This window comes from Gymnodraco acuticeps, unplaced genomic scaffold, assembly GCF_902827175.1.
Source record: "Gymnodraco acuticeps unplaced genomic scaffold, fGymAcu1.1, whole genome shotgun sequence".
Taxonomy (NCBI): domain Eukaryota; kingdom Metazoa; phylum Chordata; class Actinopteri; order Perciformes; family Bathydraconidae; genus Gymnodraco; species Gymnodraco acuticeps.
Window position 1 is genome coordinate 134,782 of NW_022990082.1, and position 22,983 is coordinate 157,764.

General features: G+C 41.8%; 4 protein-coding genes across 5 annotated transcripts; 2 read left to right on the plus strand and 2 right to left on the minus strand.

The window, feature by feature from the left end:
* The first annotated feature begins 251 nt into the window (after positions 1–251).
* oaz1a (ornithine decarboxylase antizyme 1a) lies at positions 252–6,003 on the plus strand. The gene is given in 6 exon segments (XM_034216313.1): positions 252–446; positions 2,897–2,963; positions 2,965–3,051; positions 4,557–4,732; positions 5,144–5,229; positions 5,412–6,003. Coding segments are annotated over 6 exon segments (666 nt in total). The 5' UTR covers positions 252–327; the 3' UTR covers positions 5,543–6,003.
* Positions 6,004–7,410: 1,407 nt separating this feature from the next.
* Positions 7,411–10,734, minus strand: peak3 (PEAK family member 3). 2 transcript variants are annotated; one of them, XM_034216212.1, is made up of 4 exons: positions 10,373–10,734; positions 10,038–10,177; positions 9,125–9,684; positions 7,411–8,768 (listed from the first exon to the last, which is right to left on the minus strand). In XM_034216212.1, the coding sequence occupies exons 1-4, from the start codon at positions 10,435–10,437 to the stop codon at positions 7,701–7,703; spliced, it is 1,833 nt and encodes a 610-aa protein (XP_034072103.1). In that variant the 5' UTR covers positions 10,438–10,734; the 3' UTR covers positions 7,411–7,700. The 2 variants fall into 2 exon arrangements, with proteins under 2 accessions (XP_034072103.1, XP_034072102.1); XM_034216211.1 differs by having other exon boundaries at positions 10,038–10,180; positions 10,373–10,733.
* A 2,661-nt stretch (positions 10,735–13,395) lies between these two features.
* On the minus strand, positions 13,396–16,042 carry LOC117546163. The gene is made up of 2 exons (XM_034216303.1): positions 15,756–16,042; positions 13,396–14,599 (listed from the first exon to the last, which is right to left on the minus strand). Exon 2 carries the CDS (start codon positions 14,552–14,554, stop codon positions 13,604–13,606), a length of 951 nt encoding a protein of 316 aa, XP_034072194.1. The 5' UTR covers positions 14,555–14,599; positions 15,756–16,042; the 3' UTR covers positions 13,396–13,603.
* org (oogenesis-related gene) lies at positions 15,442–17,604 on the plus strand. The gene is made up of 6 exons (XM_034216304.1): positions 15,442–15,641; positions 15,773–15,847; positions 15,922–16,126; positions 16,892–17,052; positions 17,278–17,382; positions 17,469–17,604. Exons 1-6 carry the CDS (start codon positions 15,579–15,581, stop codon positions 17,514–17,516), a joined length of 657 nt encoding a protein of 218 aa, XP_034072195.1. The 5' UTR covers positions 15,442–15,578; the 3' UTR covers positions 17,517–17,604.
* The last annotated feature ends 5,379 nt before the right edge of the window (positions 17,605–22,983 follow it).

Here is a 22,983-nt window from a genome sequence, read left to right on the forward strand (position 1 = left end):
TCAACGCTTTTAATTTCCCTGCTGTCGGACAAATAAAGGATTTCTTATCATTACACACTATTTGTAAAATTAATAAATGAGCCTAGTTTTATGTGTGCCTCTCATCCACGCTTCTAATTTCCCACAAACAAAGGATTTATCATTCTGATGCTTTCTTAAGATAAATGTGCTTGTTTATTTATTAGTGAAGTGGTTCATTATGTGTCATATTTTCACAGCAGTACGTCATTCAGGGCAGGACCCTCCCCTCTGAAATACTGCAGCCGGCTCTGAGCGCAGCATAGGGTAGAGGAGAGACAGAGAGACGCTGGTGTGGACGCTGGCCTTATGGTTAAATCTAACCTACAGACGATTTTGAATAGTCATTGTTTTGTTAGAGAAAAAGAGAGAAACTTAACCGAAATGCCTGTTATTGAACAATCCAGTAATAAACCTGAAAGTGGAAGGTATGTTGTTGTAGTCGTTGTGAATTGTTGTCATAAGCTAGCAAGCTAGGATACATTTAAAAGCCGCGGCCTAGCTAAGGGAGCCGTATATTTCCTGGAGTGCTAGTACTATTACCTGGGCTTCTTGTTTACATAACAGCACTATTTATTCAGGTTTCCAAATTACATCGTCAACCGCGTTTGGTTTAATACCTTTTTATAAAAATGTCTTAAAATATCCACTCTTCATTCCTCTCATTTATCCCGAATGTTTGACATTCAAGTAACATTGGTATTTATCTAGCAAATAGACAAAAATATAATCATCACTGCTGTTGATATCCATGCCCTAGCTTGCTAGCTAATGTGAAATGCCATTGACATGCGTTACCTAAAAGATGAGATGCTAGCTAGCTAACATTTAATGTTGCCGTCTTATACATTCATGACATTTTATCAATGTTAAATATTTAAAAATCTTATGTGTACAAAGTTTTAATAACTGTATTGTGTCGGTAATGTAGTGTTTATTTATGTTTGATCTGAATGTTAACGGTTTTAATTGCTAGCGGTGTTAGCATACGGCTAGCGCGAACGTTAGCAGTTACATCAGAGGGATGTTTTCATCTCAGCCGTTGCAGTAACACAAACAACAATACAATATTTCACAATTGAATTAAAAGCATACAAATAATAAAGGAACACTACAAATGTGTATATAATGTTATGTACATGAAGCTTGTTCGTAGTTAAATTATGGCTGAATTGATTATTTGTGGTTTCATGGTTTGTTTTTTTCCCATTTTGCTCTCGGGATCAGGTGCTTGCAAGCGTTGCAATTTAGCATCGACGAAATGTTAAAATGAAGCAATTTGTTTCCAACAGTGCAGATAGTTAATTAACATATAAAATAACCTTTGCTATGTGCTATCTTAACGTGGTATTATATTAACCATTGTGTGAGCCTCTGCCAGCCATTGGACTCCAGCCGGAGACTGCTTATTTGTTGGGGAATTTCCAATTTAAATGTATTCATTGACTGGAAATAAGATTATAGAGTGGGGTTGACCCTACTACAAATATGTAGCATAATTTGACACAACCTGTGAGTTATTACCTTTGTGGTGTTTTAATCTATTTCGTGTCCTAACATGATTTTTTGCCGAGGCTGTTTGTGTGGTGAAGGACTCGTAGGAAATTTCCACTGCACTGCGAGGGGGGGTGGTATGGGTAATTTTGAGTCCAGCGATGACTGTTTACCCAAGAAATTTTTTGCAATAACAGCATAGATGTTGTTATAGATTGTGTAAAATATGTTGCGATCATTTGATACAGTTTTCTCTTTTTATCCATAGTTTAAAGAGCAGGTGCCCTTTTATACTTAAACTGATTCTGTGGTTTATTTTTAAATGAGGCCAGCATGTTGTCCATCTGAAGCAATGATACTTGCATTATGATATCCCCCCCCTAGAGATAAGTGTTTTTTGTATGATATTCATACATGACAAAGGTGCTCTTATGCAGCAGCAGAAGCTTGAGAGAATCATTGCTCATGTGACCAGAGCAGCTGCCTTAGCCAATACAACATGGGTGTGCATAATGACTTGGTTAGCCTGAGTTATATGAGTGACAATGTTTTTCACACATCTGCTCCACATATAGCATAGAGGTGACATTTGCGTAGGAGAGCATCAGTGAGTTTGTGTGAGAGCATTTGCATCGCTGTGGTAGCGCTGCTAATGGGATAGGTTCCCGATATGAACCCTGAGAATAGACCTACCCACAATGCTGTAAATGAATGCAACCGTACAAACAGACATCTGCGCCGGTAAGCCAAGCTAATTCTACAGAGCTCGTTGGCTGGCCTCTGAATTAATATAGCTCATCTCACCTGCTAAACGGTTGTTTGTCTGTGGTAGCTTGGGGGGACATTGTTAGTGCAGCAGTACTAAAGTAGGCAGATTTTTAAACATAAGAGCCTGATCCTCTGGCGGCCTTCCTCTAGGAATCATGTGACAAGCTTAAAGTTACCCCACACAAATCTGGTTTTGGAAGTAAAGACGTCAAGCTTCTTACGTGAACGACTAGCCTATTTTTCCAAAGGTTACAGGGATTAGGATTGGACTTTGTGAAATGGAACAAAAATGTCTTTTAGTGAATATTTTACCTCTTGTTGACATTCACATGGGACATCTCAAATGTGGAAGTGTTACTCAAACTATTTCAGCTTCCTGTCTGTCTGCTGGCGATGAGGACAGTTACTGATTGAACTGTTCCTATCTGCCTTATATTTAGTTTCTTAGGACTCACTCAACTTTAGCCACTGTTTAACCGTAGTTTTGAAGATGAGTAACTCAACAGTTTAATGTCTAACCCCTGTTGTTTATATCGGGAGTCTGGTAGCAGAACCTCCAGTGAATGCTCCATTTAATAATGGCTCCTTCTGTGTGTGTGTTTGTTTCGCACTCCAGTATCTCCAATCCCAGGAGGTGCTCCCGCTGTTGCAGTAACCCGTGTCCGGGGCCTCTGTGGTGCTCCTGATGCCCCTCTCCCACCCCTGAAGATCCCAGGTGGGCGAGGGAATGACCAGAGGGATCGCAATCTTTCAGCTAAGCCATTCTATTCTGTGAGTTAAAAAGCACTTTCTTAATATTTTTAGAAATGCAGAGAGCAACCTCTTTGAACTATCAACGCAGATAAGTTAATAATACAACTAGGAGAGAGACAAACAACTTATTTGCAGTTCTGCTCTTTTCAATCTTCATCTTCAACCCAGCTAATAATGTAATAGTTTTGCTAGGCTTTTATACTGCTGCAGTAAATCAGCAGTTCTTATGTTACTGCAATTGTTATGCTGTGTTCACATCAAACTCAAAGTACATTTTTGCCATTTGTTACTTACGTTACGGAAATTCACCATGGGACTATTTGTTTAGTGGGGGGCTGTGGCGCGTGTGTGTTGGTGTTCGGATCAGGCAGACCCGGCGCCAGAACAAATCTACAGGGAGGGCATATGATTTTCATGGGAGGGCACACAAAACAGCCATGTGCCGCGGCCAGTATCGGCGCCAGAGATGTATTTTGGGGGTGCTGTGGGGTAGCTTGACGTTTCATAGAGGGTGCTCAAACATGTAGGGTTTCCCATTAATGTACCGGGCGCTACAGTGGAATTTTCTACTGCAACAATCCCCACGCATATACACAGTGTACCCGCAACTGTTACAATGAAGGCTCGATAATCAGCTCACGGCATATAGGTGTAAGCAGGGGTAAAGTGCTATTTTTTTAAGTGGGGGTGGACCTCACCTCCAGATTTTTTTTATTATATTGAAGTTAAATGCATCAATCTGGTGCACTTTGAGAGCAAAATGAAGAGATCTATGGATACATCTCTCAACACCCAGATGAAACACAACTGTAAACAGATTTTCTTTTTCTTTATGGATATTTTACAAATCACTCTCCTTTTAAACTGTATTCTTGTTTTACTGTCATATAGTATTTCATACCTGTTTTGCATGTATTACTCTTCTATTATTATCTGACATCACATACATCGTAGCCTTAAAGTTCACAGTTTATTTATAATAAAAAATATATATATATTTAAAAAAAATGTTATAAATAAAATAAAACGTGTTTATTGGGGGAGGGCAGGAATGTCAAATGGGAGGGTCTGGGATCAGGGGAGCACAGGTTCAAACCCCACTGCAGTCAGCATGTCGTGTCCCTGAGTGCGTTTGATTAATCTGGTTCAATACACTGAAATCAACCCAAAATAAGCAACATTTGATATGATTGTGATGCAATAAACTGATCAAAAGGATGCAGAAATAACTAAACCATAATGCCGATTTTTTTAAAGTTGGAAAGATGTGAAGCCGCTCTTCACCTGAGGCTCATCCTGTCTATCAAAGCCACCAATCTACTGTATGTTTATGGCTCTGAAGTTGATTGTTTTTATCTTTACTGCTTCTCCGGTTCAGGCTTTTAGCACAGCTGTGGTTTCCTTGCCAACTCTAAAGTATTTCTGTAATATTCATCAAGATTCCTTAACTGCATTTATTTGTATTCTGCATTCTGCAACTTTATACTCTGTCCTCTGAACATTTTGTCCTCTCTGTCTTGTAGGATACTCAGTTGCTGGTTCTTGAGGAGCCCCCCCCTGCCAACGGCAGAGTGCGCTTCTTGCTCTTTGAGCCCCGTCGCTCGGAGGGCAAGCACTGTGTCTGGAGGGCGGCGCTGAAGGGAGAGAATCTCTATGTGGAAATCCCTCCTGGAGCTTTGCCCGAGGGCAGCAAAGAAAGGTCCGTGGGCTTTTCAACATTTAAAAGAAATCTCTTGTACAAACATTTAAACTTGTTTCTATCTATATGATTGATGGGCGACGAAATGTACATTATGTACTAATTCCAAATAATATGAAGAAATTGATAGATTGTGTCTACACCTAAGGGAATAACAGACCATTAAGGTTTTTTTTTTTATTCGTACAGTAGATTACCTAAAACTTGAATGTTAATATAACAAATAAATGTGTAAAAGATAATTTGATGAGCCTGATTGATCAAATAAGTATTTTAAGTCAAGTTAAGGTTTAAATGCTTTGGTTTTCTTGTTAAATGTTACTGCTTAGACCATAATGAATACATATTTTGTAACTTCATTAACATTCCTCCTGTGAAACATTCACCCGTCTGTTTGCTTTGTTTCTCTAGTTTTGCTCTTCTGCTGGAATTTGCAGAAGAGCAGCTGCAGGTTGATCACGCGTTCATCTGTTTTCACAAGAGCCGTGACGACAGAGGTGAGACTTTTGTTTACTGGGTTTTTATTATGTTAGACAATTCATTTGAACTGCTTTGTTTACTCAAAGCTGTAATATACTTTATATGTACACAAGACTGGCCGTCCTGACAGCATTTTGAAGGTGCTGTTTCTGGATCACCGCCCTTTATTTACATCCGTGTCCCTCTTGTCCCTCCCCAGCTTCCCTGCTGCGTACTTTCAGTTTCCTGGGCTTTGAGATTGTGAGACCGGGTCATCCCCTCGTCCCCTCCCGCCCCGACGCTTTCTTCATGGCTTACAGCATCGAGCGAGACTCCTCTGATGACGATTAAATGAGCAGTTACAGATGTTTGTTGTTCTTATTTCAATCCATACGCTACACAGCTTTATGATTCTTACGGGAAATGAATATATTATCCAAATACAGTGTGCTTGAGGTTTCCTTTGTTTGCTTCACCTGTGTTTCAATTATATTTGCACTAGGGTAAGATGTTAATGTACCAGGAATGTAGAGTAAGCGCCCACTTACTATCCGGGCATTGTGTCCTCACCTGTATCCATGACGTGTAGTGCCAACCCCCCCCCCCCCCCTTCTCCGATGATCATCTCCACAGTGTGATATTTATGGTACATTTAAATTAATCCTACTCCTGTCAGTAGAAATGTTTCAATAGCAAGTACTAGTTGATTCCTTTTTTTTGTTAAACGTGCGCATGATTCTCATTGTTGCTTTAGTTCACGTGATAGAAATCTGCATGTTGTAACTACTAAATAAAAGTGCTCACCTAAGAAAGGGGTGTCTGTGGTTTATCTAATCCTATAAGGTTTCTGACCACATTGTTTACACATGGACACACGTCTGCTGTCACCTAGCCTCCCTGGGGCTGCATTCATGGCGTCAAACTTATTTTACAAGATAGTGGGTGTCTGAAAAAGGCCTTGGGTATTGCTGCTATCTCTCTTAAGGAGGAGCAGCTTGGGCACATTGTTGTTGCCAGTCTATGACAGAGCACAAGCCGCCATGAGGTAGTTTACTGTTCAGGGACGTAGGTTCCCTGGCGCACATTCTTTCCTATGGACGAGAGCTCTAGTTAGATTCAGGGTCCATAATGTTTAGTCTCACTGATAAAGAATGTTGATTATTACACTCCGAACTAGTTAAAACCTCGAGCTACAGAAAGAGTTCTTCAGAATTGGTTTGGCAACCGCTGTGTCAACTCGTCAAGGTCTAAACTGAGTCGTTTTCCTCACATCTTCACAACTGTTGATCTGATGCAGTGGGCATAATCGTCTATTTAGTCAGATACATTTAATGACTCAATCTTGGTGTTTGAAAGAGGTTTGTGGTTGCATATCGGTCTGAAAGCACTTCTTTTGATGCATACTGAGACCTTAAGTGTATCACTAATCTTGATTTGATTAGGAATAAGCATACAATGGAGTCGTTATGGACAGTCATGCTCACAATATTGTGGGGGAAACTTCTGTAGCAATGGAGAGTCAGGACTCAGAGAGACACGAGGAGAGCTGGAGCTTTGATGGCAAACACTGACGGTTTATTTGGAGTTACGGCCGGAGAATTCACAAAACAGGTGGTGTGTCACGACGAGTTGACACAGCGGTTGCCAAACTACTTATGAATAACTGTAGCTCGAGGTTTTAACTAGTTCGGAGTGTAATAATGAACATTCTTTATCAGTGAGACTAAACATTATGGACCCTGAATCTAACTAGAGCTCTCGTCCATAGAAAAGAATGTGCGCCAGGTAACCTTCGTCCCTGAACAGTAAACTACCTCATGGCGGCGTGTGCTCTGTCATAGACTGGCAACAACAATGCGCCCAAGCTGCTCCTCCTTAAGAGAGATAGCAGCAATACCCAAGGCCGTAGACCTATGCCGTGGGAAAGGAGACAGTGAGAGGAGAAAATGATGAACTGTGTCAAACTAAGCAAATTATTCCCTAACAAATATAAGTGTCTTAAAAAATCTGTAAAGCATGGGAAAAAAATGAAATCTCATGGACTCAACAACTTCTATTCAATTCAATTTCATCTAGAGGTATTGCTATGTATGAGTAGTAACTATAACTGATATTTAACACCAAACAAATCATGTTAATATTACATGTGATATAGAGCTAGCATGTTTCAAATCAATCATATTTTGAGTGCAATATTTAGCGCGAAAAATACACACAACAAACGTATAGAGTAATTTAATTATTTAATTTTTTTTTTACAATACACCTAATTCCTTCACTTCTAGTAAAAAGCTGCTTGGGAAATACAAATGTAGGCCAGTTAATATTAAATATTACAGCAGAAATAAGTGCAGCATTTTATTAAATCAATGTCACATGAAGAGCAGTATATGAAGAATATCGATGTTTTGTATTTTTAAAGGATGGATTGGAACACCTTTCTCAGTGTATTTTTGACTATTCTGCATAATACAGACTGACAATACCCGAGAGTGGGCAAAATAATGATTTAACTTGACGATGATCCGTCCAGTGACAGCTGACTGGTCACACTCAGGACTGTCTCCGGGTCTGTGAACGACAGATACTGCAGGCACATACAGTCCTCCCAACTCAGTGCAGACTGATCCTGGATAAGCCCTCTCTCTGCCAGCTTCATCACCAGCAGCGCTCGCTTGACTGTCAGCCAGTTGTGCACGGCGGTGGTCATAGAGCCGCTTTGATTGAAGAGCGAGGCTCGTGGCCCCCAGAGGAGAACCTGAAGCAGGGCCACCATGTCAGCCATCTGCGGCCCCCTGCTGTCAGAGTGGAGCAGAGACCCCAGGAAGAGGAGCCCTCTGCGGTACGAGGACTTGGACAGGGCTGAGGCCAGGCTCTCTTGTGAGTGGAGGCAGTATTCAATCAGAGCTGCAATCTGGGTTTTTATGTAGGTGGAGATGTGAGGTATTGGAGCAGATGATACTGGGGTTAAGACCACACGAGGGGAACCGTGTGTCCTCCATAACATATGGATCCCTTTTTCTGTCTTTCCTTCTTTGATCTTCCTGTTGGTAGTGAAACTACTCTTCATTTCAGAATCATCCTTGTCTTCTCCCTCTTCATTATCCCTGTAGGGCCACACTAAAAAGATGCCCTGAGGTCTGAGCTCAGCCGCTGTGGCTCCGATGTCATACAGATGTTGTGAGCCTAGTAATATCTGCAGCAACAGAGCACATACCTGTCTGTCATAGGCCTCACAGTCAGTGCTCTGCAGTGAGCTGTTAACCTGGACAAAGTCCTCTAGAGTGGCGTGAGGAAGGTCTCTCTCAACACCCACTGAGAGTCCTTTCTGCAGGAGAGACTGAACAGAGGGCAGATTAATGTTCACATGAACTGTGGCACACTCAGTGCTGCCTCCACCTGCTGGTGGAGCAGCACTGCAGTCTGACTTCAGAGGATGAGAGGGAGTTTGAGTTTGTAGTTTACTGGAATCTTCCCTCAGGGTGTTGCTTGCTTGGAAATGAGCAATCATATCTTGAACGTTGACATGCTGGTGTTTGGTGTGAGCTGAGGAGGCTTCATCAGGCTGTTTGTGTACCTGCACAGAAAGACCGAAAACTCCAGTCATAATAAAAAAACACATGCATTGCAAGAAAATGTATTGTGAAATATGAAGAAAAATATATCTTCTCTCGCCTTCCTGTTGCAGTTATGACACCTGATGACAGTTTAGAGGAAGTGTTTCGGGTACCGCAAGTCAGTGTCACATTTGCCAATCGTGATAAAGATCAAGTTTGTTTTACTGCTAGCAATGTGCAAACCACTTCGCTTTGCAGATGACCTCAATTGCAATGTGACCCAAAGTGAACAGAGAATACTACAACAGAACATTTTACCTTTTTTTATTATCATACAGAACGTACAGTACTCTATTTAAAAGAGTTGTAACCTTACCCTTAAACCAAGCGTCCTCCCGGGTTGCTTGGGGCTGTGCAGGCTGTAGAAACGCGTGTCTCCGATCTGCTTTGGCCCGCTGCCCTCACACAGCAGGAAATCCTGAGGCTGGTACGAGCTCACGTTCCTCTCTGAGGCCTCTCCCTGCAGCAGGATCCCAGCCTCCACACTCTGGGCCACGCTTCTCAAAAACAGTAGATGTCGATTCTGAATCCCCTGAGAAACAATCCTCTGGTCGTCAAATCTACTGAATAGGAAGGGCAGATGTTCATCCGGGGTGTCAAAGGACAGCTGGGATAGGTGCAGTAAAGAGACGTTACTCCCACTGACAGGTTTAAACTCTTCTGTCTCCTCTCTGAAAAACATGTCAGGTATGGGTGCCAGCATGTACAGGGGGTTGTCGAAGTTTTGAGGGTGTCTTTGCAGTGGAGACGGGGGACACAGAGGGGAGAGTGGAGGCAGATTGGAGCAAGGGAGGGAGAGGGTGCGAGCTAACCTCTTCTTTGGGACAGGCGGCGGGGTGCCATCGGAGAAAAATCTCACCTGGTGTTGGGAGGGATCTGAGAAACACAGAGATTTGGGTCAGTGAGCAAAAGCAATAAACATGCACACGTTTGAGGAGTGTGTGTCAGCATTAACAGTCTGCAACTCATTATAATCTGTCAGAATACTAAATGAATGTTATTGAAAGTAAGAGTTTCACATTTGAACTTCCTCTCTTTCATTTCTCATGAGAAAGACGAACTGAGAAGACTTCATATTATCGTAAGAAGTTTCTCTTCCCATCGCTCTGAGCTGTATCCGAATTAGAGAACCACGCACCAGTAGATGATGGATTTGTTGTTTCAATGACATTTAGAACTATGGAGCACTTTCCCACGCCCTTTAGTCACTTTACCTTCTGTAAACCTACCGTAGTGTATGGGGCACTGGGCTTCGTGACAATCGGTGGGTTCAGGGAAGACGTTGTTGTTCGTGTAGTTCTGATGCTGGAGTCCAACAGGGCTGAGCATCAGGCAATCAGACCCAACACTGGAGCATCTGGAAGAACGGCTACTGATGCACAGAATCACAAAAACACATGTCAGTGCAAGCTCTGCAGGAGGTTTGGCATAAGCAAATTAGGGTCCGACTACCTAATAAATAAGGATCTTATTGAGGATTATGGACTAGATCTAAAGATAACCCAATAACAGAATCTTTTAAATACTCATAAACTTCTATTAAGAGTCAGTTTGTTCCTCTTACCTGTGCTTTTTGACAGGCAGTGCTGGTGGCTGTTCCTCCGCTCTGCTGCCAGGTCTAGACGCCATCAGGAATCTATAAAGTTACAACCTCACCTCCACCTCTCTCACAGTTCACTGCTGTCACTGAAAGCAGTGTGTGTGTGTGTGTGTGTGTAGCTTACAGGTGGCTAACTCAGTGCCTCTCCGAAATACTTCCCGTTTAGCTCAGTAACTAACTCCCTCTGACACTTTTGCTCTGCCTCTCGTCTGTGTAGTTGAATGTAAATGTTCTGCCCTTATTATCTTTTGCACATATTTTTCTTTTACTTCTGTACTTGAGGTGGGTACCGGAAAAGTGGAAACTGTTTTGAGGGCACAACTGTTCTCTGAGCTAACCTCAATTTGACAGAACGAGGAAGAGCAGTTACAGAAAGCCCCTTCATTTCGCTCTGACGTCTCGTTCGCTCTCAGTTTATCTACGTGAACTTCTCTCTTTTGTATGATGCAGTTTTAAGTCTCAACAAATGCAACGCCCTCTTCAAGACTCGGTGCTTGCATTTAGGAGTGTTTGCTTTCACTGAATTTAAAGGAAAGGTTACATATTTTAGCAGATAAAGTACAAGCAGCTTAACCTTGACAATATATGGCAACAATGGGAGATACATTCTGTTATGACCTATGATGACATGAGAGGAGTAGTTACACACTATGAAGATGAAAAGGGAAGCTTTGCTTTCTTTATGTTAAAGGGGCCCTATTATGCTTTATGGGTTGTGCTCCTTTCCTGTAGTGTGTTAGAGGTTTGTGTAATATGTGCATGTAAATGGTCTGCAAAGGCTATAATCCAAAAGTTCCCTTCAGAGGGAGTTTCACGATCCCCCCCCCCCCTGTCTGAAACGTCTCGATTGGACCCCTTTGTTTAACATGGTGACATCACTATGTAACACTTGTGCTTCTATTGGCTAGCGCTCCAACACATTATACTTGATAGGATAAGGGGCGGGACATCTCTAAGCGGTTCATCAATGACAACAGAGCCGCCTAGCTAACAAATCAGAGCAGACTGACCAGGGCTCTGGTTTTGGACAGAGGGTGAAAAGAGCTGCTGCAGCGCAGGCCGTATGAGAAAAATAAAGACCTTTTTGAATATTCAACATTACCAGCTTTAATTTTGTAGCACAGCTCTGGAAAATCAAATCAAAACAGCACTAGAGACCATCTTGCGATGATACAACACCTTTGTGACGTCAGTGATCCACAGAAAAACTCCCACGCATGTGTCTATGATACATTATCTGCCATTGTGTGTGCTGTTGCGCTGGAGTGTATATCCTGTGTTCTATTGAAGTACTCCCATCCTTCACATCCTCTGGGTTAAGGGTGATAGTCTCTCAAAGGGTTTTCCACAATCATTTATATCATAACACTGTCTCATTTAAATCACAATGACAACGTGTAAACATGTTTGTGACTGATGTAATTACAAATGGTCATTAAATAAGTGTCAATCAAATCCAAAATGTCACCAGACCTCTTACAATCCCTCCGGAGGGAGACGGGAATGTTTGAAAAATATTTCATGACAATGAAAAAGACTCTCCTTGATTTAGATTTCTCTATCAATATACATTTATTAAATTGATCGATGTATTGATTGATATTGATTGACTTTTGTTATATAATAAAGTCATTTTCTTGGCTTCCAGAGATATACTCAGTAGCAAGTTTATTTGGTAAACCTGATCCACCACTACACCCCCTCCCGCAGCCTTCGTTCATCAGAAGCGAACCTCCTCTCTATCCCCACACGAACCAAGCTCCGAACCTGGGGGGACAGAGCCTTCTCCATCGCTGCCCCCACCCTCTGGAACTCCCTTCCACAACACATCAGAGACTGCACCGACCCCCCCACTTTCAAAACACTGACCAAAACACACCTCTTCAGACTGGCTTTTAATTTGTGAATTATGCTGTGTTGCTGTTTTAATATTTATTTATATTCTTTATTCTATTTTATCATGTTTTATCAAACCACTGTAAAGCGTCTTTGAGCACCTGGAAAAGCGCTTTGAAATAAAATGCATTATTATTATTATTATATTACCTTTTTATCTTATTTATTTTGGTCTTGACGATTTTTTCTTTCCATTATTATTTTGTAGAATCGAGTGCCTGTTGCATTTTATTTCCTGTATAAATACATTTAACAAATCCATAGCTTTCAGAAGGTTTGAATTTTCTGCATTTTGTTCACCCCATTTAAATGATTGGGATATAATGGCCTGGGGGTAAATTAAATATTATAAACACAACACAATACAGATCAAAGATACAGGCTAAATAAAGCATGTACAACTATAACACTTGCTTTTGGGTTTAAATGTGGATTGTCCTATTGCTTAATGTTCTGAAAAAAAAAAATCTGAGTGACTGAAAATGAGCTGTGAATTAAATGGTAGCGGAAACCCTTATGAGGCCCACAATGTGAATGTAGAATCGCTTATATCATGCAAATAAACAAACCTTATGGCGAGTGATTATCATTTTAGATGTTCTTGTGTCCACACACCTATTCTTGTATTTTCCATTGCCCTCCACTGCTCCAAGAGCAGAGCACTCTGCATCATAATGATATTTACCCACTAAATCTCAGTGTGTGGGAGTGTGGAGTGCGCAGGGCTCCTCGAGGATGCATTAGTCGACCATCATTAAGGGTCTCTCCAATGACGCACTTCGTATGCTGAGGAGCAACAATTGCCTGAGGGACGAACCAGCACACACTCATGCAGGTTTAGAGATCCAGCTAACCGTGGAAACTACACAGACGTATTCAACAAGGGGCTGAATAGGAGCCGACAGCCCGAGAGCGAGTGACATTTAAGATCCTGAAAGCAGTGGAGGAATTCATTAACCTTAAACACTATGGTGGATCTGAAGTACTCACTCCGCCCGGAATCTTAAAGGTGATTCTCCAAGCTACTCAACACATGAAATAGGAACTTTAAATGAATAAGACATTAACATAGTACACACAATATAAAAGCAGTCTGTTTATGTTGTTTATTATTTTTTAAGTGACATTTTTCACAAAGTTTTCACAGCTTTATCATTCTGACATTTTTGTCAACTCACACAAGACAAATGCTTTGTATTTCACAAGAACATTGGTGTACATTGGCATGTTTTTAAATGAATAAATACACAGTTTAAACGTTTAAAACACACTTTGCATTGTTACAAATCAATCCCAAGATTAAATTCTAATGGTGGGAGATGAAGTGTTTCCGTATATCATTGTAGAACCGCTTTTACGCTTGCCATCTGGTTGTTTGGGTGTAGAAGAGGATGAAACTGTTGTGTTGTTGTTAGAGGCAGCCTTTATCTCTGAAGAAACTGATTTTTCTTTGTTCTGTGAGTCTGTTGATTTTTTAAACACTCTCTTCTTGTCTTCTGACAGGTAAAGGGAGTTGCCTTTGTTGTATACTGTCCTTGTCAGTGGAGTTTTGCTATAAGCGCATGCAGTCTCCTCGCCCTTGTTTAAGTGCCGTAGCCCAGCTTGGCAGAGAAGTGCCTCCTCGCTCGCCATCTGTGGGCTCTGGCTCAAGGTGACGAAGCCGTACGGGGTGGTGACTTTGGCTAAGTGTGGCAGGGAGAGTGCAGCTCTGCTGGAAGGGTCCAGGCAGTGCTGGGCCTCGGAGAAGGAGCAATCATAGGAAGCCTCCCTCTGAAGAATAGATTTCCTCCGGGAATACGGGTCTGAGAGACTCCTCTCGGCCCTGCGATCTGACAGAACCAAAGTGAGGCTGTTGGAAGATGTGGTTGATGAGAGCGTGGAGCAGGCCAGAGACGCAGATAAAGATGACTCCAGATCAGTCCCAGAACTCCCTAAGCCATCATTTGTCTTTGCACTATCCTCGTCTGTCTCTTTGTCGAATGATCTGAAGCTGTTCTGCACAGACAGACTTGGTATAGTGAACTGTGGGATACTGTCAGGTGTCAGGATATTTGGATAAATGTTCTCCCGGCTGGTCTGGAAGTCCGATCCTAGTGAACACCCGAGGGACCATGCACTGCTGGTAGCCCACAGGAGTGCACGGATCCCTGCGCTGCTGTGTCTGCGTGATGTGGACCAATCCTCCAGAGCTTCAGTCCTACTGCCAATAGCTCCATAACTGAAGGTCCGTGTGACTGTGTTGTGATCCATCGCTGAACGTCTTTCACTGTCTTTGCAAACAGGCTCGGTTGTATACTGCAAAGGGGGGACAACAGGCAGCTTTTATACATCTCCACTTTGCACATTTTGTCCTCCACCAAATGCATCAACAAAATGTGACGAAAGCCAGAAGCGGAAACGGTTACCAATTAGGGAGCTTGAGGGAGCATAATGGTGGGCCTCGCTCTTAAACCTCTTCATATGCAAACAAGCAGACAGAGATGCATCATCTCTCTACCTCTCAGAACGTCAGGACAGAACATGTTACTAATTTTAGCCAAATAACCATTTTATTTGTCATGGTTATGGCTATGTTTACGGTTGCAATAAGCTAAATCTATTGACTATGTTTATTAGCAGTAATCTGCTGATTATATTTTCAATTATAGTCAGGTTTGGTCTAAACATTTCTGAAAATAGTTGATAAAGCCTATCGCTAAAAGGGTAGCCTACAGTTTATTTGTATAATAGTCCATATCACTTGGACTTAATCAATCAATAAATAAAAACCTTATTTATACACATATATAAACCTTTTGTATATACACATATAAAGCTGCAACCTGTGGGAAAGGAAATCCTACAGTAAACTGTTTTCTCATCTTTTAAAATGTTTTATCAAGACAAGTTTTGTTTTACCAACATACATGTTTATTTTCAAGTTTAGATAATTTAGTTTAATTCATTTTAAAACCTTTATTCTTATCTTAGTTGATAGGTTTTATGGTTCTTTTTGCAGCATGTTCACTATGCATTTCTGGGATGATGTGACCTCTTTTTGAATTCAACCCAGTCATGTGACCACCATCTCTCTGGCGGTTGCAGCTTAATTGGCGGGATTTCTCCATTGGTCCTCTCTGATTGCGCCAGGTGCATTCGTCCCTGTTGATTGGCTAAACAGACGCAACTTCAGGGTAGCCTACATATTACCCTCCAAAACTCACACACATACACTGACACACCACCCAGTACTCCCTTTAACGCCTCTTCATCGCAGGCCGGCAGACCCACCAGGATGACTTGTGAAATCCGCACAGAAACCGTGGAGCTGGAACAGGTCGAAAACAGTCTTACTGAGGTAACGTAATGGTGGAAAGACGCATCAAATCTCGGTGTTCTACACAAGTGTTATAGATGCTACTCCTAGAGAACATATGAATTAACGTAATAACTCGTAAATGGTAGTTCTCACCTGTTTTGTCTCTGCAGGAGGACAGCGTGGTGAGAAGCGGTGGCGTGTTTCGCTCCGTGCTGCGCGGCCTCCTCTGGCCCTTCGGCATCGTGGTAAGAGCTGCAGCTAAGTCACCGTTGCATCCAACTTCGCTTTACATGCACTCTAAAATGGCTCTTACTTACAGGTTTACACATACCGCGGGTTTTGGTGGATGTTGGGTTACCGGCAGCCGCAGGAGAAGGCCGTCCTCAGCCCCGGACGCCAGAGCCTCTCCGGCCGCAAGCGCCTTCACCGGGTCACACGCCTGCTGCTGTCCGTGCTGCCCCGCTGGGTGCAGAGTAAACTGGGATACCCGGTGTCTAGCAGCATCGGGCTCTCCCTCTCACCAGGTATCAAGAGTTGTGAAAAAAAATCTTACTCTGTTGAAAGCAGGCCTTGTTTGTTGACCACTAAATTACAATACCAAAAACGTTGCCCCATTTATTTTTATTTTGTTAAGCTCATATGAGTTGATTCTAATCCAGAGGTGGTAGAAGTTATCCTATCTTGTACTTCAGTAAAAGTAGTAAACAGGTGTAAGAATAATCTGTTAGTAAAAGTCCTGAATTCAAAATGTAAGTACCAGAAGTAAGAGTACACTATTTACCTCTGAATTGAAGTTCAAAGTAGCATAACATGGAGATTCTCAAGTAAAGTACAAGTATCTCACAATTGTACTTGTGTAAATCTACACCACTGCTCCCAACTCATGCAACGATAATGTATTGCTAATTGTTCTCATTGGGAAGGATGTTTCCTTTGGCCTCATTAAAGTGTGTTAAGGTTGTTGTTTTTTTTACCAGCTAATCTTAAGTGTCCTGGGGAAGCTGGCTAGTGACTTGAACCTACTGGCTATTTGGCTAGTAATGTTGCTAATTGTTTGCCCTGCTACTTGGGATGATCTTGGTCTATCGCTGTTGACAAGTGTAGGAGAAGTTAACATTTAACAAACTACTCAGGGAAACCAGTGCTAGATTTCTGTTCCCTGAAAAGTGCAGCATTTTCTGACTTTGAAAGAAAACTGTTGGTGTAACAGTCATGCTTGACCTTTTGATGGTCATGCAAGACCATGACTCTCCCCAGGCACCTTTCTAAATATGCTTATTTCCCCACAGAAATCAGAGTCTCTCCTACTAAACCTTGTGGAAAGGGCAGCAAGAGAAAGCAGGCTGAGTTGGATGAGGATGAAGAAGAAGAGGAGAGTCAGACCTGGGTGGAGGCGCTTAATCAGGAGCTCGCTAATGACGAGGACCTCGAGGTGGATCCCGACTATGAGGTTAGTGCTAAAGGTCAAGGTAGCGCATGATCTCGGTTCTTTCCAGTTTTTAACTGAGCTGCAAACTTGTGTTTGAAGGATGGTAAACATTTAATTTTCCTCCCATTTCTGAGGGGAAATGAAGGTGTTTCAAAGTGGCTGACTTTATTACTACAATAAAAACAAAAAAGCCTTTAATGCCACATAATGGAGCAAACATTGTCCTAATGCTGATAAATCTCTCAGCCCAGTTCTATCGAGACTGAGAGTGAAGAGTACTGCTCGCACAATGACACGGAAAGCGACATTGAGATGCAGGGGACAGCAGTGCTCATTGAAGACGTGAACACGGTAAGATCGGTGGAGGCATAATGTTTTAACCAGCATCTGTGAATTTGAACACGAGTGTTTCATTAATTTAATTTGTGTGTTTACAGGATGTTGAGCTGTCTACTCCAGATGAAGTGTCTTACCCTGCTGTTTAAATGGGTCATCTTGAAGAATGTTGTATTCAATGCTTTTGTATGTTAATATATTAATTCAATAAAATTGTTATTTGCCTTGACATTGCTCTGGCCTCCCACTAGATGGCAGTAATGAGTTTTCTATTTCACAGTTGGGCAACACGGTGTCGAGATGAGTGATAAAAAATGTTCCTTTGTTTAGGGTGTGTTTAGACAGACATCACATTGACTTCATCTTAAAACATTTCATAAGTTATTTCAATAGCCCTGCATTTTACAAACATGTTGAGTTTGCTAGTGGTTTTCTACAGCTTAGAACCAACCACTGTTAGTGGTATAAAAGCTGCACCAGAATAGTTGCTCTCGGCTTACTTGAACATAATTAAACCTGAGTCTGGTTGCTGGCATATTTCAGCTTTGCCTGTGATCACTGCCACAAACAAACGCATTGACTTTTTGCAAAGCGCACAGTGCCTCATTAAGTTTTAAAGTATCAATATTCAGATCGGGGCTTAAAGGATGTCCGTTTCCCAACATTTGTCTCTAAAGAGGCTCGGACCCCTCTTACATTTTCCTAATATCACAGTTTTTAGTCTAATGTATAGCATTATTCTTAAAACAAGCACTAAATGTGAAATTACATTATCAAAATGTAGGCTAAAGGTAAACAAATAAAAGCTTTGACAAGATGACATCAGGTAAAATTCTGCAGGAAAAACAATGGTAAAAGATGTGATGAATAAAAGCCTTTACAACCTCCAGTCACTTAGGTTTTAAACAGGTCAGACAAGAAGCAGAGCCATTCGGTGATTCAATAAACGATTATAATTAGTTCGGTGACAGACTGGCTACAATGAAAAGATTTTGGGATCGAAGCAATCTACTGTTTTTTTTCCGTCGGAGCACTGTTCTGTACGAATTGTAACCTGTCCAAAAGCTTTCCTCGACAGACAAATGTGTTCCATTAGTCCAGCCTGCCGGAGATAAAGGCATGTTTTAACTTGGCTGCCTGCGAGATCCTCTCTGACACTCGCAATATTCCTTCAATTTAGGACTGCAAATTAAGGTCAGTCAATGATAACACCAACATTTCTGACCTGTTGGAGTTTATCCGAAATAATTTTAGCTGGTCAGAGTTTTTCTCGCTCAGTTTTTCCTCTTGATTCTACTGTAATGAGTTATTCACAGATTAATGTCAGATGCAATCGATGATCAGATTGTAAGTTTACCGAGATTTACATGGGAGGGCATCATTATGTAAATTATTCTCAGCTTTTGAATTCAAATGTTTTCACTTTCAATAGTGCAAATATGATGTGGCAATGGTGCTGAATCTTGTCAGCCAAACAAAAGGAATGTTGACTACACCGCATCACTACCAGTGGATGAACCGGTGCTATTTTTTACTTTAAACATGTGAACCTCTTGTTTGACCCAAGTTTATCCAAGCAGAAAACCAGTGTTACCGTGAGCTCACGCTGCCTCTGGCTCTCTCACTCTGCAGGTGAGGCGTTCGCTGCTGCCATGTAGCTCTGTTGTGGCATTAGGAGAGGATTTGAGGACTTTGCCTTTATTTTTGGTTAACAATTCAGTAACAGTGGCCATCGTTTTATTACATTCCCCATTTTCAAAAATGTTTACAGCTTGGTTTAAACAATACTCTTTATTCTCTTTCAAGCTTGGCTAATAAGATCTGATTTAAAAAAAGAAGCAAATCACAGTCAGTCATCCAGCCAAAATAAATCAGCCTAAATGGAGGTCATTTTATTGAAAAAAGTACATCTCTTTGACTTGCAGACAGGATTATAAAACCATGAACCTCATTCTTAAATGCACCTAGCTGATGGTCTCCTGAGTGTGAACACATCCTTGTCTTTTGTTTAATTTATCCCTCAGATAAAGAGGTTTTGGAGGGTAATATTGTGCTGCCCACAGGGTTGTTCCTCTGCTGTCCACTTGTACACATGCAGTGTGTCTCTTCGGGGCTGAGTGTGTGTGCTGTGGTTATTGGAGTAGGTGGGTGGCTACTGTGAAGAACCCAATGAACCTCTTGAAATGACTGAACCCGTGCTCATCCTTTTCCAGCTCGCCCACGCTGAAGCTGGAGCAGATCATAGTTGGAGGTGTGCAAATGTTGGGCTTTTGTTTCCTTTTGTCTATTAATCCTATGCACAAGGTTTTTTTTCTTCTGGTTTATATGCACATACCCTTAAGGTTTAAAGTGAGAGGAAGCGCTCATCAACTTAGAGCTCTTATCTAAGAAGCTACAAGGGGTAAGCTACTGATCTTTTACATAAAGTTTAGTTTATTAGTCAGGAGAAAAACAGCTTTTTCCAAATCTTAAAAGTGCCCTATTATGCATTTTCCCTTTTCCTGTAGTGCGTTATATAGGTATTGTGCACGTCAATGGTCTGCAATGGCTAAAATCCCAAATTTGAGTTTCTCTCATACGCTAATGAATAATTTCCCTTATGCTTAGATTACACAGAGGAGGGGCTGAATTGCTGGTGTCTGGTTGAACCACAGCTAAATGATATACTGTGGCAAAGGAAACGGTGTCTCAAAAAGTGACAAACAGGAAAATTACATTATTATAGGCTTCATTAAACAGCTCTGCCCCACATATAATGGTGTCTGGGCTAATTTGTCTAGTTTGTTAGGAAAGTTCAGAGTTTTAAAACAGCCTAGATCAGGTATGAATGGGAAGTGATTCATCTGTCGACACTGATATCCGGCTGCCTTCAATTCAATTAAATCCTGAAAGCACATGAAGTTGTTTTGACGGTGAACTGTGTGTCTTCTCTCTTTCTTCTCCTCTCAGGTGTTTTTCACCTCTTGACGCTCAGGTGCAAAGGCAGTCGGGACTTTTACTGAAGCAGCACACTGATATGAATTAAATATGAAATGCTCAGTGTGTGTGTGTGTGTGATTGTGTGTTTGTGGGAAGGGCAGCAGCATTGAGAGCCAGATACAGAACAGAAACGTCTCTGGGGGCTCTCATGGCTGTCTGAGTGTTTGAAGGGTAGACTGCTCAGCGTTAGAGAGCATCGACCTCTATCTCTGCTGTTTGTAGCCAGCTGGAGACCGCTTTTAAACCTAAAAGCTCTGTTTTTACCTTTCAACAAGTAAGGTGAAACACATTGTGTGGAAAGGGGCTGTAAACCTCATGCACAGTCCCAGGTGTCCCGCAGAACAAAAGCTGCCTGCCTCATGCAGTGATTGCAGTGCAGGTGTTGTTGTGTAATGGCTGGATGCATGCAGAGTGATTTGTCCAGGTGAACAGTTAATATGCAGGGTGGTTTTTACAGCAGGGGCTTTCATTTATAGTGGTGCAGTAATTACTATCTTTCGTAAGCTGACCTGGCAGTTAAAAATTGCAGAAATAAGCTCTGTGGCAACAAACGTTTATGAAACTTTTGAGTTTTTGTTTCAGCAGGATAATCTCAACATATTAATTATTCCACTTCTCTCACTTTTTAAATAAAAAGCTAAGGCTATAAAAGAATAACATCAAGGTCAAATAACTTCACGTAACCCCTGCTAAGCTAAGGGCAGCTAAAGCTCTTTGTGATGATGTTAGTCTCATTGAGTCGTTTCTGAAATGTACAAGTGCGTTGTTTACTAACGTGTTTTATGTCGTGGAATAAAACGTGAACGTCTCTAGAGCTTGTGTTAACCACAGACCTTATTTCAAGCATCTGAAACAACATTTGTATTAAAAAGAGTTGACTTCATGATGACTAAACTGCATGTGGTAAAATGCTGACTCATTTCAGGGTTTTAGGACTCATTCCTGCACCACCTTATGTCACCTTGTTGATGACATTTTACCTGATTCATGTGAGCAACTTCGCACAGATGGTTATAAAACCTCTCTCTCACACACACACACACACACACACACCCCCCCCCCCTTGAGGCTGGACACACCGCAGAGCCACAGCAAGGTGGTGACATCGGCTTTTTGTCACCTTGAATGAATGGCAGCAGGTGCCGGCTGCCCCCCCCCAGTCTGACCTGCAGGCTATTATCTGCTGCATTACAATGTGCCTCTGTAATGTCAGCAAACAAAAGTGCTCTAAGTCACTCCCCTGGCTCTCATTTCTCCGCTGCAACCTGCTTTACTGCCCCCCTGCACCCCTTTCAACACAGTCATACAGAGAGTCTCGCTTTACCTCTAGCCTAATGACCAGCTGTCCTCATAGATTTCAAAAGTATCCATCATCTTCAGAGAAGTAGATCAGGAAAAGAGGCATGAAAATGAAGCGGGCAGATAGAGTCTTCAGTAACACTTTGATGCTGAGCACAATGAGGGCTCTCAGAAAGTTTCTGAGTTCAGACATCCTGCATGAGATCTTGTGTAATCAATGTTGATTGAAGTGCTCGGGAGTGAGTGAAGGTTGTTGGTGGATGAGTAACTGCTGCCTCAGGGCGCTGTCTCTCAAAATTAAGTCAAGCTTTCACTATAAGACAGAATCGAGTACATTTGTCTTAGAGGTTTTGACACGGCAGCAATTTTTCATTTTCGTAATGTTGTTGAGCCATTCATGTCACAAAGTGGCTTTGATGGTTTATATTTTTGGTGTTTGTTAGGGAATAATTTGCTTAGGTCTTCGACCCAGTTCATCGTTTTCTCTCTTTACTGTCTCCTTTCCCACGGCATAGGTCTATGGCCTTGGGTATTGCTGCTATCTCTCTTAAGGAGGAGCAGCTTGGGCGCATTGTTGTTGCCAGCCTATGACAGAGCACAAGCCGCCATGAGGTAGTTTACTGTTCAGGGACGAAGGTTACCTGGCGCACATTCTTTTCTATGGACGAGAGCTCTAGTTAGATTCAGGGTCCATAATGTTTAGTCTCATTGATAAAGAATGTTGATTATTACACTCCGAACTAGTTAAAGCCTCGAGCTGCCGAAGAGTTCTTCAGAATTGGTTTGGCAACTCGTGACACACCACCTGTCTTGTCAATTCTCCGGCCGTAACTCCAAATAAACCGTCAGTGCCATCAAAGCTCCAGCTCTCCTCGTGCCTCACTGAGTCCTGTTTCCAATTGCTTCAGAAGTTTCCCCCACAGTGTTGGTTTATTGTTTTGTGATCATAATGGGTTGGATGAGTTCAGTCACATGAATATGGGCAATTGTGTGCCTCTGCTGTGACATGTCTCCATGCTTTAATGTTCAAAAAGGTCTTTATTTTTCTCATACTGCGTGCTTAGTATCACGTACAATGTGTTGAAGCAGCCAATAGAAGCACAAGTGTTAAATACTGATGTCATTATGTTACAGAAGTAAACAAAAGACTCCAATGGAGGCATTTCAGGGGAGTGTGTGGGAGAGAAACTGGCATTTTATCCTTTGCATACCATTTACATGCACACAAACCTATATAACATTACATTACATTACATTGCATTTAGCTGACGCTTTTATCCAAAGCGACTTACAATAAGTGCGTTCGACCAACAAAATACAAACTTGAAGAAAACAAGT